Raw genomic sequence first — 15,987 nt, 5'->3', positions numbered from 1 at the left:
TGTTTGGGAAACAGCAGAGACCACTGTGGCCAGAGTAGAATTAGTGAGGGGAGAATAGTAGGAGAGTTGCTGAGGGAAGTAGTGCAGGCCTGGATTATGCATGGCCTTTCTGTGAGTGAGATGGGAGTTGCTGCTGACCAGAGGGATGACGTGAAATGACTTACATGTTAAAAAGGATCACTCAGTCTGTTGGGTGAGAACAGATGGAAGGGGTCAAAGGTAGATGAAGGGAAACCTGTTAATGAGGTGCTGCAGTTAATCAGCTGAGAAATGATGACCATAACTTAACTAGAAAAGGGTCAAGAGTACAGGCAGTAGAGGAAGTGAGAGATGGTAGAAGTCTGTTTGTATTTTGAAGTAGAGCCAATGGATTAGAAGAGAATTTTGAGAGACAGAGGAGTCCACAGTGATTCTAAGGTTGAACAGGTTGGTTTTTGTTTTGTTTATTTTATTTTGTTTTATTGAATAGGGGTGTTGGGGAAGTTGTTCAGTTTTACTCATGTGAATTTTGAGAAAGTTGTTAGATATCTAAGCAGAGACATTAGATAGACAATCAGATACTTAAGTCTAGACTTTGAAAGAGAAGCCTGTACTGGACATGTATTGGGCAAGTTGTTAGCATATAGATGATAATTAAAACCATGAATTAGAATGAGATCACCAAGGAAGTGAGTGTAGATAGAGAACTTAAGAGTGAATTTCATGTATTTGGCATGATTTACTCAGTGGGCTTGTAAAGTTAAATACACCCTCTTCTCAAAGAACTCATGGTTTGTATTTGACTGTACATTTTCATAAATGCAGGAGATACTATTCATATAGACTGTAGTGTCTGGAGATGAATATTGCAATGGCCAATATGGGGATGTGGGGAGCAGTGTGGAGAGTCAGTTCTGTATTTCTGTATGTTAGTGGCTATCAGTTCAGTTCAGTTCAGTTCAGTCGCTCAGTCGTGTCCAACTCTTTGTGACCCCATGAACCACAGCATGCCAGGCCTCCCTGTCCATCACCAACTCCCGGAGTTTACCCATACTCATGTCCATTGAGTCAGTGATGCCATCCAGCCATCTCATCCTCTGTCATCCCCGTCTCGTCCTGCCCTCAATCTTTTCCAGCATCAGGGTCTTTTCCAATGAGTCAGCTCTTCGCATCAGGTGGCCAAAGTATTGGAGTTTCAGCTTCAACATCAGCCCTTCCAATGAACACCCAGGACTGATCTCCTTTAGAATGGACTGGTTGGATCTCCTTGCAGTCCAAGGGACTCTCAAGAGTCTTCTCCAACACCACAGTTCAAAAGCATCAATTCTTCAGTGCTCAGCTTTGTTTATAGTCCAACTCTCACATCCATACATGACCACTGGAAAAACCATAGCCTTGACTAGACATGTTAATGGCCATAACATGATACAATAAATGCTATTCTTGATATATGTAGTAGAGTTGTAATATAATATAATATTAATAATGTAAAATGTAATAGAATTGGTATATGTCATGGGATTGTAGAGAAAGGAAATGTGATTTGACTCAATGATAAGAAGGTGGAGTTAAATTTAGAAGACTCTGTTCTCAAACAATGTATCTTAGAACAGATTAATATATAATAACATTGTGTGTAGTTAAAATCAAAATTAAGACCTGAACTGAAGGATCACTTGACATTATCTTTTAATAACCTACATTCAGGTCCACCTTTGGGCACCTAGTTTGTCTTCCGAGATCCCCTATCCTATTGCTAAAAAGGCTACCAAAGCCCATTGCAGCATTGCTCATGGCTGAAGGCAGAGGTGGACGAGGAAGGAAGGCACAGGAATGACAACAGGACCACAGCATTCTAGCTTTCTATACGTGAGGATTCTGTTAGGAGTTAGCAGGGGTGCTATGTCCCATAATCAGTCCATCAATGTGGTCTTGCCCTTTCCATTGTCTCTTTTCTGTGGCTTAGGTTACAAAGGAATGGTTTTTAAAAGTGGATTTTCTACTTTCTGTTGTAAGCATTATAATCTCAAAAAAAAAAAAAAAACCACTAAAAAAAAACATCTTTTCTGTGAAGTGATGCCTTTCTTTAATGTGATTTTCTGTTCCCAGCTCTAAGAATACTATTGAGTCATCCACCAGTGGTTACTGGCCAAGTAGGTGAGAATTCTAAAAAATGCTTCCAGGTGAAATACACACACACACACACACACACACACACACACACATATATGTGAAGTGAGTGAAGTGAAAGTTGCTCAGTCATGTCTGACTCTTTATGACCCGTTGGACTATACAGTTCATGGACTTCTCCAGGCCATAATACTGGAGTGGGTAGTCTTTACCTTCTCCAGGGGATCTTCCCAACCCAGAGATCGAACCCAGGTCTCCTGTGTTGCAGGCGGACTCTTTACCAGCTGAGCTACCAGGGAAGCCCCGACTTTATGTAGGGGAATTTGCAAAATTCATACATATACACATACACACACACATACATTTTCACACACATGTATATCTTTAACATTTTTAAGTGGTCTTTACCTCATGACATCAGCCTTGTATCCTACAAATAATCTCAGTTATAAAGCACATCTAAGCCACAACTGAATTAAAATTTTACTTAAAAATTGTAAATATTTGGGACTGCCCTGGTGGTCTGGTGGCTCAGACTCCACACTCCCAATGCAGAGGGCCTGGGTTCAATGGAACAGTGATGGGGGTGTAAAGTAAATAAGGCAGATGGAATCTCTGTCCTTATGGAGCTTTTTGACAAGCAAACAGTTGCAGTGCCATGTAATAACACAAGTCCAGGGTACTGCAGGAGTGCATCAAAGGGCGCCTGTATCTGTTAGAATTAGGTTCAAGGACAAGTGGCACAAAACCCAAATAGCAATAGTTTAGAAGAAATAGAAAAATTTTAACATGAATGTCTTGAGGTAGACCAGAACTCCATGATGTCAGACCTACTTCTGTCTTGTTGCTGTGCTGTGTGTGACCTCCAGGCCCCAAATCACCTCATTGTGCAAGATGACTTCTCCTGCCCCAAATCCACATTCCACCAGAAGGAAGTAGGAAAAGAGAGGGGAGGAGCAGTCTCTGTAACTTTAAAAGACTTCCTAGAAATTGCTCAAACCACTTTCACTTACATTCCCATTGGCCAGAACTTGGTCATGTGGTGATCTAGCAGCAAGGGAGGCTGGGAAATGATGTATTTATTCTGGGCAACCAGGAAGAAAAAGAGGGTGAATGCTAGGGGACAACTAACAGTCTCTGCCTTAGGATTTCTGGGAAAATAATTGTCCAAATTGAGATCTGGGGTAAGTAGGATTCTCAGAAGTATATTGTGTGTATCCTGACAGGAGGACAACATTCCAGAGAGAAGGAAAAGCTCAGGGAATTGAACACTGAAGAAACTGTTCTTTCACCAATCACAGTTAATCCTTGCATGATAGTGTTTGTGCTCTTCTTCTAGTTGGGCATTGGCTTTTCAGACTTAGAGGTGCTTGGGACTCCAGAACTTCCATGCTGTGATGAGAGAGATGGTGTATTTACCAAGGGGAGAGGATTGGAGCATCACCACTCATGTGTTGGCATGTTAATAAATGTGATTGGGAGCAGTGGAAGGGTTACTGGACAGATGATCAGATTGATAGGAGAACATAGTAATAGAAGTTAGTATCACTCCTCTATTTAAAATCCCTGCTTGTGCCAGAGCACTTATAAAAATGTAGCTCAGTGCTCTGTGATGACCTGGAGGGAGGCTCAAGGGGAAGGGATATATGCATACATAATCCTGTTGTACATAAAGGAACACTGTTGTACAGTAGAAACTAAGACAACATTGTAAAGCAATTATACTCCATTTTTTAAAAAACGTAGTCACATATCTTACTTCCATTGAAATAAAATTGTGTTGTACTTTAGCCTTTTGCTATTAGCCTCTGTTACTTGTCATGTCCAAAGGTCCAAGTGTTTTATTTGAATCTTCATACTTGAGAAACCAATACGTTCAAGAAAATAGGAGCCAGTCTTTGCATAAGTGTTTATTGGACTTTTCTTTATCATCTTTCAGGTCTTGTAGAAATTTGCCTGATGCACCCTCTCGATGTGGTGAAAACCAGGTAAGGTTCTGCATGAACAAGTTTTATTGACTTTGGCTGATATCCAAATTAAGATCTGTCAGAACACTAAATGCTAGAACTTGTCCTAGGCCGGTAGCTTCTCCCAATAATGGCATTTATATTTACTTCTTAAAGAAAATACTATTTGACAGATAAAATGTGAGCAGTGAAAAGCATTTCTCGATAGAGGTCATCTGAAGGTATATAATATTTTACTGCCGTCACATGACAACCATAAGGAATGATTTGTGACTTAACTGGTGAGCAAAGGAAATTTATCAAAATGATGTAAAAACGTAACTCTGTCTAAGTAAATTATGACAGCAGACTTCCACTTGGCATTGCATATAGCAGATTGCTATTTAATAGTTAGCATTTTGGTGTGAAACTCCAAAATTTCAAGTAAACTTCTTTAATGGTGCTTAAAGAATTTATTCCTACATCTGTTTGCCAGTGCAGAGTGCCATATTTCCTGGAAAATGCATTTGCTCTTAAAGGGAGATACAAATCAGGGCAATGTATTAAGTCTGTTTACCAAGAGAAAACAAAACTTGTGGGTTTTAATATGATTTGGAGCATTTTTTTAGAAAAAATTAAATCTGTGACTAAATTACTGAACTCTATTTTTTCAAATTAAAAGCTCTGCAACTGTAGTGAAAGTTTCCATTTATTTGCATTGTGTCAATTCCAACAACATGCCTAGGATGGAGCTTAATAGCAGAAGTACCATCCAACAGTGATGGTCAAGCAAACCCTTACGACCACAGTTAGGGAATACTTGATGAGTGAGGCTGGTCATTGAATGGACATGTTGCTTAATTTACCTGAAGAGGCAACCGAATCTAGGCTGGTGGCTGAAAGCAAGGGAAGGTGTCTGTGACATGCAAATAATATTACATTTCTGATAGAGAAGATGAGAATGTGGCCTCTTTCATAGTCAGCTTTTGCACCTATAACAAAATTACATAGACTGGAGGCTGTTTTGGAGGGTGGAAAGCTCAAGATCAAGATACCAATTTGATTCTTGGTGAGAACCCTCTACCTGTCCTGAGTAGACACTCACATTCTTGCTGTATCCTTTCTTGGTGATGGAGAGAGGAAACACCCATGTCTTTCTTCTTATAAGAACGCAAATTTCATCATCATGGGATCCCCCATGACTTCATCTAAACCTATTTCCTCCCCACCCCCACCAAAGACCTCACCTCCAAATACAATCATACTGGGGGTTAGGGCCTCAATATGTGAATTCCGGGGGAGCCACAAACATTCAGTCTATAACAACCTCAAGTTACCAAACCCAAACACAGAAAGAAGGAAATCCAACTAATGTTCAAATGTAAGGTATGTGTAGGCTCCCTGTTGACTCAGTGGTGAAGAATCCACCTGCCAATGCAGGAGACATAGGTTCAATCCCTGGGTCAGAAAGATCCACTGGAGAAGGAAGTGGCAGCCCTCTCTGATATTTTTGCCTGGGAAATCCCATGGACAGAAGAGCTTGAGGGGGCGTGGGTGGCTACAGTCCATGGAGTCACAAAGAATCAGACACGACTGAGCAACTAAACAATAAGGTGTGTGCACTCCCTGGACCATCTTTTATATAGAGTTCAGAAACTGAAGCAAAACTCGTCCTTTCCTTCCTAATTTTTATATTAACCTTCTTTGAAAAGCCAGAGTATTGTTATTAAACTCTCTGAGGAATATATAGTCTTTTTCATTTAATGCTAATTTCCTAAATTAGCATTGTGTTCAAATGAGCAAGGAGAAGTAAGAATGATTTAAATGAGACATGATATTGACATTATGGTTACTCATTCATTCCTGCAAGCCTTCATTCATTCATTTAGCAAAGAATATTGAGCATCTGGTGCATGTGGGTTCTAGGTTAGCTCTGCCCTCAAAGAGCTCACAATTTGACGAGTTAATAGGAATCTCATCACAGTGAATTAAAAAATGTCATTTCATGGAACTGGATTTGACTAGGGTATTTATTGAAATGTACCAATTCATTAGAACTTTGTCTTCTTTTTATATAGATATTTTTATGGAAAGGGAATTCACTGATTTAAATTTGTCAAGTGCTCTTACCTGACTTCCAGGGACCCTGAAAGAGAAGTCAGTGGGATAGTGGATGGTATTTGACCTACATGACAATAAAAACTATACTGAATACAGACTCACAATCATGAAATAAACTGAAAGCCCCAAACTCTTGCAGTTGACTGAATCAAAGTGGAATACACAAGATTGGAACCATGTGTCAGGGGGGCACTAACACACAAGTGACAGGGAGGGCACAGGACAGACTAAATTATTGCTGAAATCATCACTGTTATATTGCACAGGAGATGTCTATGCTTCTGAATAAGACAGACTGTAAACTATAAAGGATAAAACGTGAAACCACAGAGCATTAGTGATTTTACCAGGTTACTTTCCTTGATGAGAGTCAAGGGCATTGGGTTCTAAGTTGTTGCAAGCATTGTCAAAGTGGGCATGGGTTACACCAGGCCAAACCTCACGGCTTCAGTTTTTTGTGGGCTGTTTTTGCCTCTCATAGGATATTATTGCTTGAAGAATGGTACAGTGAATTAATCTGAGCATGGAAAGGCCTCATTTTCCCCAATATCCCATGTGTTGTGAGTGAAGTCGCTGAGTCGTGTCTGACTCTTTGCGACCCCATAGACTGTAGCCTAACAGACTCCTCCGTCCATGGGATTTTTCAGGCAAGGGTACTGGAGTGGGTTGCCATTTCCTTCTCCAGGGGATCTTCCTGACCCAGGGATCGAATCCAGGTCTCCTGCATAGTAGGCAGACGCTTTACTGTCTGGGATGTGGCAAAATCAATAAGTCTAGTTCTTTCTTTTTGGGTTCTGTTTGTACCTAATCCTTTTCTTTGTTGAATGAAAGATGACAGATTCTAAAAATGTATTTCCAAGTTCTTTCTTCACAGGAATTTTTTTCATTTTTTTTTCACTCTGTAAATTACTGATTCTGTTACCCCTGGCTGGAGGGACGGGGGAGGTGGTAGTGTGACCTAAGCCCAAGGGTCAGGACTACCTGGCGATAGCTGGAGAACCGGAGTATATCCGTCTAGTGGTAGCTGGTCTCAGAGGAGCCTCAACCACTGCCAGATTCCCTGTCTGAGGCAGACAGGGAGAGGGAAGGTCTTCTGGCTTCTCTCTTCTCTCTACTGTCTCCTATCAGTGCTCCTAGATGCTAAACCCATGGAAGCCTGGGAGGCCCAGCTCAGCAGAAGGTGGTCCCTCTGAATAATAGAGCAGAGGACAAGGGAAGAGTGAGAAATGGTCTGCAGACAAACATTCAGAACTGACACACTGTCATTTTAGTGGGATTTGGAGAAAGAGCTGACATAAACATGCATTTTCTTCTTTTAAATTGAGATGTAATTGACATATTAGTTTCAGGTGTACATAATGATTCAATGTTTGTATATTTTGCAAAATAATCACAATAAGTCTAGTTAACATCCATTACCACACACAGTCACAATTTTCTTTTTATTGTGATGAGAACTTTTGAGATCTACTCTCTTAGCATCTTTCAAATGTACAATATAGTGTCCAGTTCAGTTCAGTCACTCAGTCGTGTCCGATCTTTGCAACCCCATGAATTGCAGCACACCAGGCCTCCCTGTCCATCACCAACTCCCAGAGTTCACTCAAACTCATGTCCATTGAGTCGGTGAGGCCATCCAGCCATCTCATCCTCTGTTGTCCCCTTCTCCTCCTGTCCCCAATCCCTCCCAGCATCAGGGTCTTTTCCAATGAGTCAACTCTTCGCATGAGGTGGCCAAAGTACTGGAGTTTCAGCTTCAGGATCGGTCCTTCCAATGAACACCCAAGACTGATCTCCTTTAGAATGGACTGGTTGGATCTCCTTGCAGTCCAAGGGACTCTCAAGAATCTTCTCCAACACCACAGTTCAAAAGCATCAATTCTTTGGCGCTCAGCTTTCTTCACAGTTCAACTCTCACATCCATACATGACCACTGGAAAAACCATAGCCTTGACTAGATGGACCTTTGTTCACAAAGTAGTATCTCTGCTTTTGAATATGCTATCTAGGTTGGTCCTAACTTTCCTTCCAAGGAGTAAGCGTCTTTTAATTTCATGGCTGCAGTCACCATCTGCAGTGATTTTGGAGCCAAAAACCTGAAGTCTGACAGTGTTTCCACTGTTTCCCCATCTATTTCCCATGAAGTGATGGGACCGGATGCCATGATCTTCATTTTCTGAATGTTGAGCTTTAAGCCAACTTTTTCACTCTCCACTTTCACTTTCATCAAGAGGCTTTTGAGTTCCTCTTCACTTTCTGCCATAAGGGTAGTGTCATCTGCATATCTGAGGTTATTGATATTTCTCCTGGCAATCTTGATTCCAGCTTGTGCTTCTTCAGCCCAGCCTTTCTCATGATGTACTCTGCATAGAAGTTAAATAAGCAGGGTGACAATATACAGCCTTGACGTACTCCTTTTCCTATTTGGAACCTGTCTGTTGTTCCATGTCCAGTTCGAACTGTTGCTTCCTGACCTGCATATAGGTTTCTCAAGAGGCAGGTCAGGTGGTCTGGTATTCCCATCTCTTTCAGAATTTCCCACAGTTTATTGTGATCCACACAGTCAAAGGCTTTGGCATAGTCAATAAAGCAGATAGATGTTTTTCTGGAACTCTCTTGCTTTTTCCATGATCCAGTGGATGTTGGCAATTTGATCTCTGGTTCCTCTGCCTTTTCTGAAACCAGCTTGAACATCAGGAAGTTCATGGTTCACATATTGTTGAAGCCTGGCTCGGAGAATTTTGAGCATTACTTTACTAGCGTGTGAGATGAGTGCAATTGTGCAGTAGTTTGAGCATTCTTTGGCATTGCCTTTCTTTGGGAGTGGAATGAAAACTGACCTTTTCCAGTCCTGTGGGCACTGCTGACTTTTCCAAATTTGCTGGCATATTGAGTGCAGCACTTTCACAGCATCATCTTTCAGGATTTGAAATAGCTCAACTGGAATTCCATCACCTCCACTAACTTTGTTCATAGTGATGCTTTCTAAGGCCCACTTAACTTCACGTTCCAGGATGTCTGGCTCCAGGTGAGTGATCACACCATCATGATTATCTGGGTCGTGAAGCTCTTTTTTGTACAGTTCTTCTGTGTATTCTTGCCTCCTCTTCTTAATATCTTCTGCTTCTGTTACTAACCATACATTACATCCACAGGACTTATTTTATAATGGAAGTTTATACCTTGTGACTATCTTCATCCATTTTCCTCAACCCCCACCCCTAGCCTCTGGCAACTACCAATGTTGTACTCAGCATCTATGAGTTTGATTTTTTATTTTTTAGGTTCCACATATAAGCGAGATCATATAGCATTTGTCCATCCTGCCTGATTTGTTTCACCTAGCCTAATGTTCTCAAATTCCATTCGTGTTGTTGCAAGTGGCAGTTTCCTTTTTTTATGGCTGTGTAGCATTCCATTGTCCCATGGACGGAGGAGCCTGGAAGGTTGCAGTCCATGGGGTCGCTGAGGGTCGGACACGACTGAGCGAACTTCACTTTCACTTTTCACTTTCATGCACTGGAGAAGGAAATGGCAACCCACTCCAGTGTTCTTGCCTGGAGAATCCCAGGGATGGGGGAACCTGGTGGGCTGCTGTCTATGGGGTCGCACAGAGTCAGACACGACTGAAGTGACTTAGAGCAGCAGCAGCAGCAGCATTCCATTGTATATATATATGATGTATCACATTTTCTCCATCCACTGTCCAGTCATCCACTGATGGACCCTTAGGTTGCAAGCATGCATTTTCAATTCTGTTATGTTTAACAGAAACACGCTTTGCATTTTGAAAGATGATTAGAAATTGTAAGTAATAAATCCTTTATGGAAAGATTTTAGGCACTGTAGCACTTGGCTTTATGAGAAATCATTCATTTTCCTCCATATAAGTGTAGCTCTAGGGATAGACCTAATGTGAGCATAGGCTATCACATGAAAACAACCTTATTCTAAGTGTCCCCACCTGATCTGGCAGAGGAGATTTGGCTAAGATACTGTAAGCACAGCAGTTAAGTAGAATCAAGGTCTCCTTTGAGATTCTCCCCAGAGACATGCATGTACATTGTTTCATAGTTCTGTTTTTATACAAAGAACTTTGTGTACAATTGTTGTTGGACTCCCAGTTAAGAACCTGTAGCTACAAATGAGGAAAGACTTTATTTACTTGTATAACTAGGAAGACTAAAGGTAGTTTAGTTTCTGGCTTCTTATCCTCGAGATTTATATAAATAAAATAAAATAAGTAAAAATAAAATAATCAGTAATATCTCATACATTTCTCATGTTGTTTCTCAGTCTCTGTCTCTCCCTCTTTTCCTTGAGCTTTCCTTTCCCTACATGGGCTTCATTTTTGGTGTGGCTTTTCTCACTTGGCACCAGCTGGCCTCACCAGCTTCAAGCTTACATGTTCCTTGGTGCTTGTTTGTATTCTCTCTGATACAGGATTACCTAGTATTTAAGAACTCTGGCTCTAGAGTTAGGCTGCCTGGGTTTAAATTCTGCTTCTTTATTATCCATGTAACATCAGTTACTTCCCTGTGCCTCAGTTTTTCATATCTTCACATAGAAACAGTAATAGTACCTACCTTACTGTAGGAAATAAATGACTATACATATGCATAGTCTTATATATAACATACATATTTATATATATGGGGCTTCCCAGGTGGCGCTAGTGGTGCAGGAGACGTAAGAGATGTGGGTTCAATCCCTGGGTTGGAAAGTTCCCCTGGAGGAGGACACGGCAACCCACTCCAGTATTCTTGCCTGGAGAATCCCATGGACAGAGAAGCCTGGCAGACTACAGTCCATAGGGTCGCAAAGAGTCAGACACAACTAAAGCGACTTAGCACACACACATGCATATATGTATATTTATTTATAGGAAATCATGGTGTTTAATACTGTGTCAGCAGAGGAAATGGGAACTGCAAAGACAAATGGAGTTTATAAGGTAGTCAGGGAAACACTATGGAGAATACAAAATGTGAGAGAGGGGAAATGTTTAATAGGGAGTCAGGAGGTTTCAGGTTTCCAAGTTGGAAGACTTGTGTTACGTGAGCACTGCATTTAAATCCTTCCTCAGAAGGGTGTTTGCAAGTGGAGAGTCCTCCTGGGTCTGAGGACAGGAGAGCATCAGTTTTATCTGTGAGTTCCTGTTGACGTTACTCTACACATCACCTTGGGTCTGTGCACTGACATCTTTAGGAAACCCCCGAGAGATGCACAGTGCCTGGCCTCCAGGAGGGGCCCAGTGAATGCTGTTGAACAAACAAATGAATGAGTGTTGGGAAACAATCAGAAACGAGAGCCCTATGAGTTCTGTGGCCAAACTGGAATGTCTAGAAGTGAATAATATGCAACTGTTTTCTTCATTGAAAAACTGATGATTTCATGAAAGAGATATGGGAAATAAGGATCTGTTGAAATAAAAAGGGAGAGATTACTTGATAATGGTGGTGGGCAAAACGTTTCAAGCTTGTAGTGGAGGTTTGGAGATGGGACCGGATAACAAGGAGATGAGAGGGTTTCCAGGAGGCATGTCACGATGAGAGGTGGGTGGAGTGAGCCTGCGCACAGCACTGAAGGCGCTGCTGGAGGACTGGTGACAAGCTTTGAGATGACAAGTAATTTCTTGGACTTCACCTAGGACAGTGCTGGCTACTTGAAATAAAATACATTCTAAAAGCTATATTTTTTAAAGTAAAACATTTTATAAAATTAATTTTAACAGTATATCTCACCTAACTATATCTCATCTGGAGAAGGCAATGGCACCCCACTCCAGTAATCTTGCCTGGAAAATCCCATGGACGGAGGAGCCTGGTAGACTGCAGTCCATGGGGTCGCTAAGAGTCGGACATGACTGAGCGACTTCACTTTCTCTTTTCACTTTCCTGCATTGGAGAAGGAAATGGCAACCCACTCCGGTGTTCTTGCCTGGAGAATCCCAGGGACGGGGGAGCCTGGTGGGCTGCCATCTATGGGGTCGCACAGAGTCAGATGCGACTGAAGTGACTTAGCATAGCAACTATATTTTAATTGACCTCATATATCTAAAACATTATCATAGCAATCATGTTAGTCTCTGGAAAAATGATTGAAATGTTTTGCGTTCTTTTTTTTATACTCAGTCCTTGAAATCTGATATCTGTTTTACACTTAGAATACATCTACTTATTGACAGTCACATTTCAAATGCTCAATAGCCATACATGGTTAGTGGTTATGGGATTAGACAGCACAAGCCTAGAGGGCAGTGGGGAAAGGACTTCTTTATGGGGAAAGGGAGATGGTCCGGTGGTTCCTTAGTAAGAAAAATACTCTTGCTTAAAATAGGTTGACAGTTGCAAATAAGCAAGACCCTAGGTAGGAGGGAATTTTACTACATGTGCATTTGATGGTCTGTCCTGGTGTGGAAAGAGTGATATTCAAAACCCCACAGATTTATCGAAGTTACACTCCACGGGGGTTTTAGCTTACATCCCCTTCACACTTTTATTCCCAGGAAGGGAAATGGCTCATTGTGCTTCAGGAAGACAGAATTACTGAGATGTTCACTATTTTGCCCAGAGTCATTTTTCATCGTTTTTGTTTTGTTTCATTTTTGAATGGGACATAAATCAGTTGCAAATGAACTGAATTGGCCATCCTATAAAGACTGATCTTTGCAAACATGTCCTGTCAAAGAGATGTGCGGCACATCTTTTGGGGGTGCTGGGGAAGGCAGGGAGAAGTAGGGGTGAGGTGGCGTCCTCACAGTTTATTGCACAGGCACAGGTACAGGCTGCCGGTGAGTGGACAGGCCGATACACACCTCAGCTTTCATCTTCCTCACGTCAGGACTTAACTTGCACTGAGAAGTCTTATCATACTTCTCCTCAAACATATTAATCACTGTGTGAATTCTAAGGTCTCACATGGCTTGAAAATTTGGCAGCCATGTGTTGTTATATATGTGCTTATGGGGCTTTTACTCAAGCTGCTGAGACTGATTTACATTCTGTCTCTCTCTGAGGCTCCCAAACCTCAGACCCCCTGAATCCGAAACTCTGGGGGTGGGGCCTATGGATATTTATGTTTAACACCCTCCTGGGTGAATCTTAAGCCTGACTGGTCACTGGGTCAGCCTTTGGGAACCATGGCTGAACACCCTACAGGCAGTTCTGTAAAAAAAAGTCTTTATGTAAAGAATTCTTTTCGTGTGTGTGTGTGTGTGTGTGTGTGTGTGTGTGTGTGTGTGTATGTTAACTATCTCATTAACCTGTGGTTCTCATTGGTTTTATTTCTGTAAACTGCTTTGTTAGCAATGACGGGAAGTGGAAGGGCAGTTTCCTTGCGGAGCTCATTCTGTGGTTTGTGAGAGTGATATGGGAATATATTATCTCCAGCCAGAGAAAACACACTCTGTCCTACTGAGAGAGGTTACAGGGGCAAAAAATCAGTGCCAGGCAACGGGAGGGGAGTGAGTGTCGGTTGTTACAGAGGGAAGGTGAGCGGCCCTGATGAGTAAAAATGATTTAGAGGTATAAGCCCACCATAAACTTTATTAAAAAGAGAAATCTGAGGACAGGCTCTGGTGAGAGGCTGCTTGGTGGGGAGCCCAGCGGAGAGCGAGGGACTGGGCTGGGGACCATCCACAGCCTTCCTTTACAGGGGGAGGGGAGAACAGCAGTGAACTTGAAAATGAACACTTAATTTAGAGGTTGGAGAGGGGACGTTGAGCAGCCACTGAGGCCAACAGAACAGCAGGGTGGAAACAAGGAATGAAATTTTTTTTCTCCCCAATAGATCCTTAAAAAAAAGAAAAAGAAAGAAAAGAAAATCCTTTTATAATTGGGAGAGAACAGTGGAAAAAATTCAAGATGGAGTTTAAAGTCAAGGCAGTAGAGTCTATAGATCTAAAAAAAATTATGGAGCAGCTGAGAGGGTTATTTCCATATGTTAATGATTTGTCCGTGGTATAAAACATTAAGATCACATTCAGGGTTAGACCATGGTTATGCCTGATTTCTCACCATGCATAGAAATCTGGGGCTAGACCACTGTCATGGCTTGTTTCTAACCATGGAGAGAATGTGTCTGAAGTAAAGCAAGCAAGGAGTAGAACCACATTTTTATAAACTGTATTTTTGTTTCATCTTTGTCCTTTAGCTAAATCAATCAATGGCAACTTATAATAGCACAAAATGGTTACAGAATCCTGAAAGGATCCTGAAAGTTGTGAGTAACTTCAACTTTGCTTTTGAAGTTGCATGAGCATATCAGGATTTTTCTGGGATTTGTTTTATTTAATTGAAATGTCTTTCTGTACTTCCTGAGCCAAAGCCAGAAAGTCCTGGGTGGTGGGCACACCACAGATTCACATAGATGCAGTGTGTCATTTTTTCCATGCAGTCATCATTTGAGATTTTATTTATTGACATAATCAAATAAAAACTGTGCACAGGATGGATAATATATTTGGAATGGGTAGAGGTGACAATTAATTATGTTCTCCTTGGCATATCGTAGGGCGGTAGTGAATATGTGTTAAGGGAATAAATGCTTTAAAATGCCATTTCCCCCCACCTAATTGCTTTATTACAAATTAAATTTGTCATTGCCAGTGAGTTCAGGCAAACTTTAAAAGGTCCTATGTTTGTATAGTGATTTAATTAAAAAGACTAGTATAACCTAAGCTTGACCCTAAAACAAGAGAAAGTAGTCCTATTTTGTGCACTGGTAGGAATGCTACCTGACGTTCTAGACAGGTGTGGATTTCTGGAGAAAGACAGAAGGATGGGGGATGAGAGCACGTAACCCCAGAAAGAAATTTCATTAATATTACTCTTGGGATTTTTACTTTGACAATGTTCTGCCTCTCTTTGGGAAACAAGGAACCCCATAAGCACATTATCTACACTGTGGAAAACTCAGGAGGGCCCACAGTAAATAGATTTGCCCCTCCCTCATGTTCAGTAGTCCTTCCCACTGAACACAAATCCAAGCCATTGGTTAAGAGTTTCCTAATCCATAGTGAATGCTACATGCATGTGGGCCTTTGCTGCTACTGGACAGTTTTAATCATTTCTCCAGCAGCCCAATAATAATGAAGAGTAGATAGAAAGAGAGGCTGTCTAAGGACCCGGTGCTCTGAAACATTGAAGAAAAAATTTGTCTCAAAGATCTTATGTAGAATAATCTTGCTATCATAGGCTACAATTATTTTTCAGACTTATTGATAAGGGAAACAAATCCTTTCTTTAAAAAAAAAAAAATCCACAGAAATTCCCTAGGGGATAAGAGTCCACACTCCCAATGTAGGGGGCCCAGGTTCAATCCCTGGTCAGGGATCTAGATCCTGCATGCCACAAAAAGACCTGGTGCAACCAAATAAATAAATATATATATATAATAAATATAAATATATTTAAATAATAAATAAATATAAATATATATCAGAACAGATCAGTCGCTCAGTATTCTCCAACTATTTGCAACCCCATGAATCGCAGCACGCCAGGCCTCCCTGTCCATCACCAACTCCCGGAGTTCACTCAGACTCATGTTCATCGAGTCAGTGACGCCATCCAGCCATCTCATCCTCTGTCATCCCCTTCTCCTCCTGTCCCCAATCCCTCCCAGCATCAGGGTCTTTTCCAATGAGTCAACTCTTCACATGAGGTGGCCAAAGTACTGGAGTTTCAGCTTCAGCATCATTCCCTCCAAAGAAATCCCAGGGCTGATCTCCTTCAGAATGGACTGGTTGGATCTCCTTGCAGTCCAAGGGACTCTCAAGAGTCTTCTCCAACACCACAGTTCAAAAGCA

General features: G+C 41.4%; 1 protein-coding gene across 2 annotated transcripts in view; it reads left to right on the top strand.

Annotated features, from left to right (window-relative positions):
• Positions 1–15,987, top strand: part of SLC25A21 (solute carrier family 25 (mitochondrial oxoadipate carrier), member 21) — a 529,689-nt gene that overhangs the window by 310,068 nt on the left and 203,634 nt on the right. For both annotated transcript variants that reach the window (XM_010835322.1, XM_010835323.1), the window contains exon 2: positions 4,049–4,097. In XM_010835322.1, coding sequence (XP_010833624.1) covers positions 4,049–4,097 — 49 coding nt within the window. The remainder of the gene's footprint in view (positions 1–4,048; positions 4,098–15,987) is intronic.

Source organism: Bison bison, unplaced genomic scaffold (assembly GCF_000754665.1).
Source record: "Bison bison bison isolate TAMUID 2011002044 unplaced genomic scaffold, Bison_UMD1.0 scf7180017864041, whole genome shotgun sequence".
NCBI classification, from domain to species: Eukaryota; Metazoa; Chordata; class Mammalia; order Artiodactyla; family Bovidae; genus Bison; species Bison bison.
This window is presented reverse-complemented; position numbering and strand designations above follow the sequence as displayed.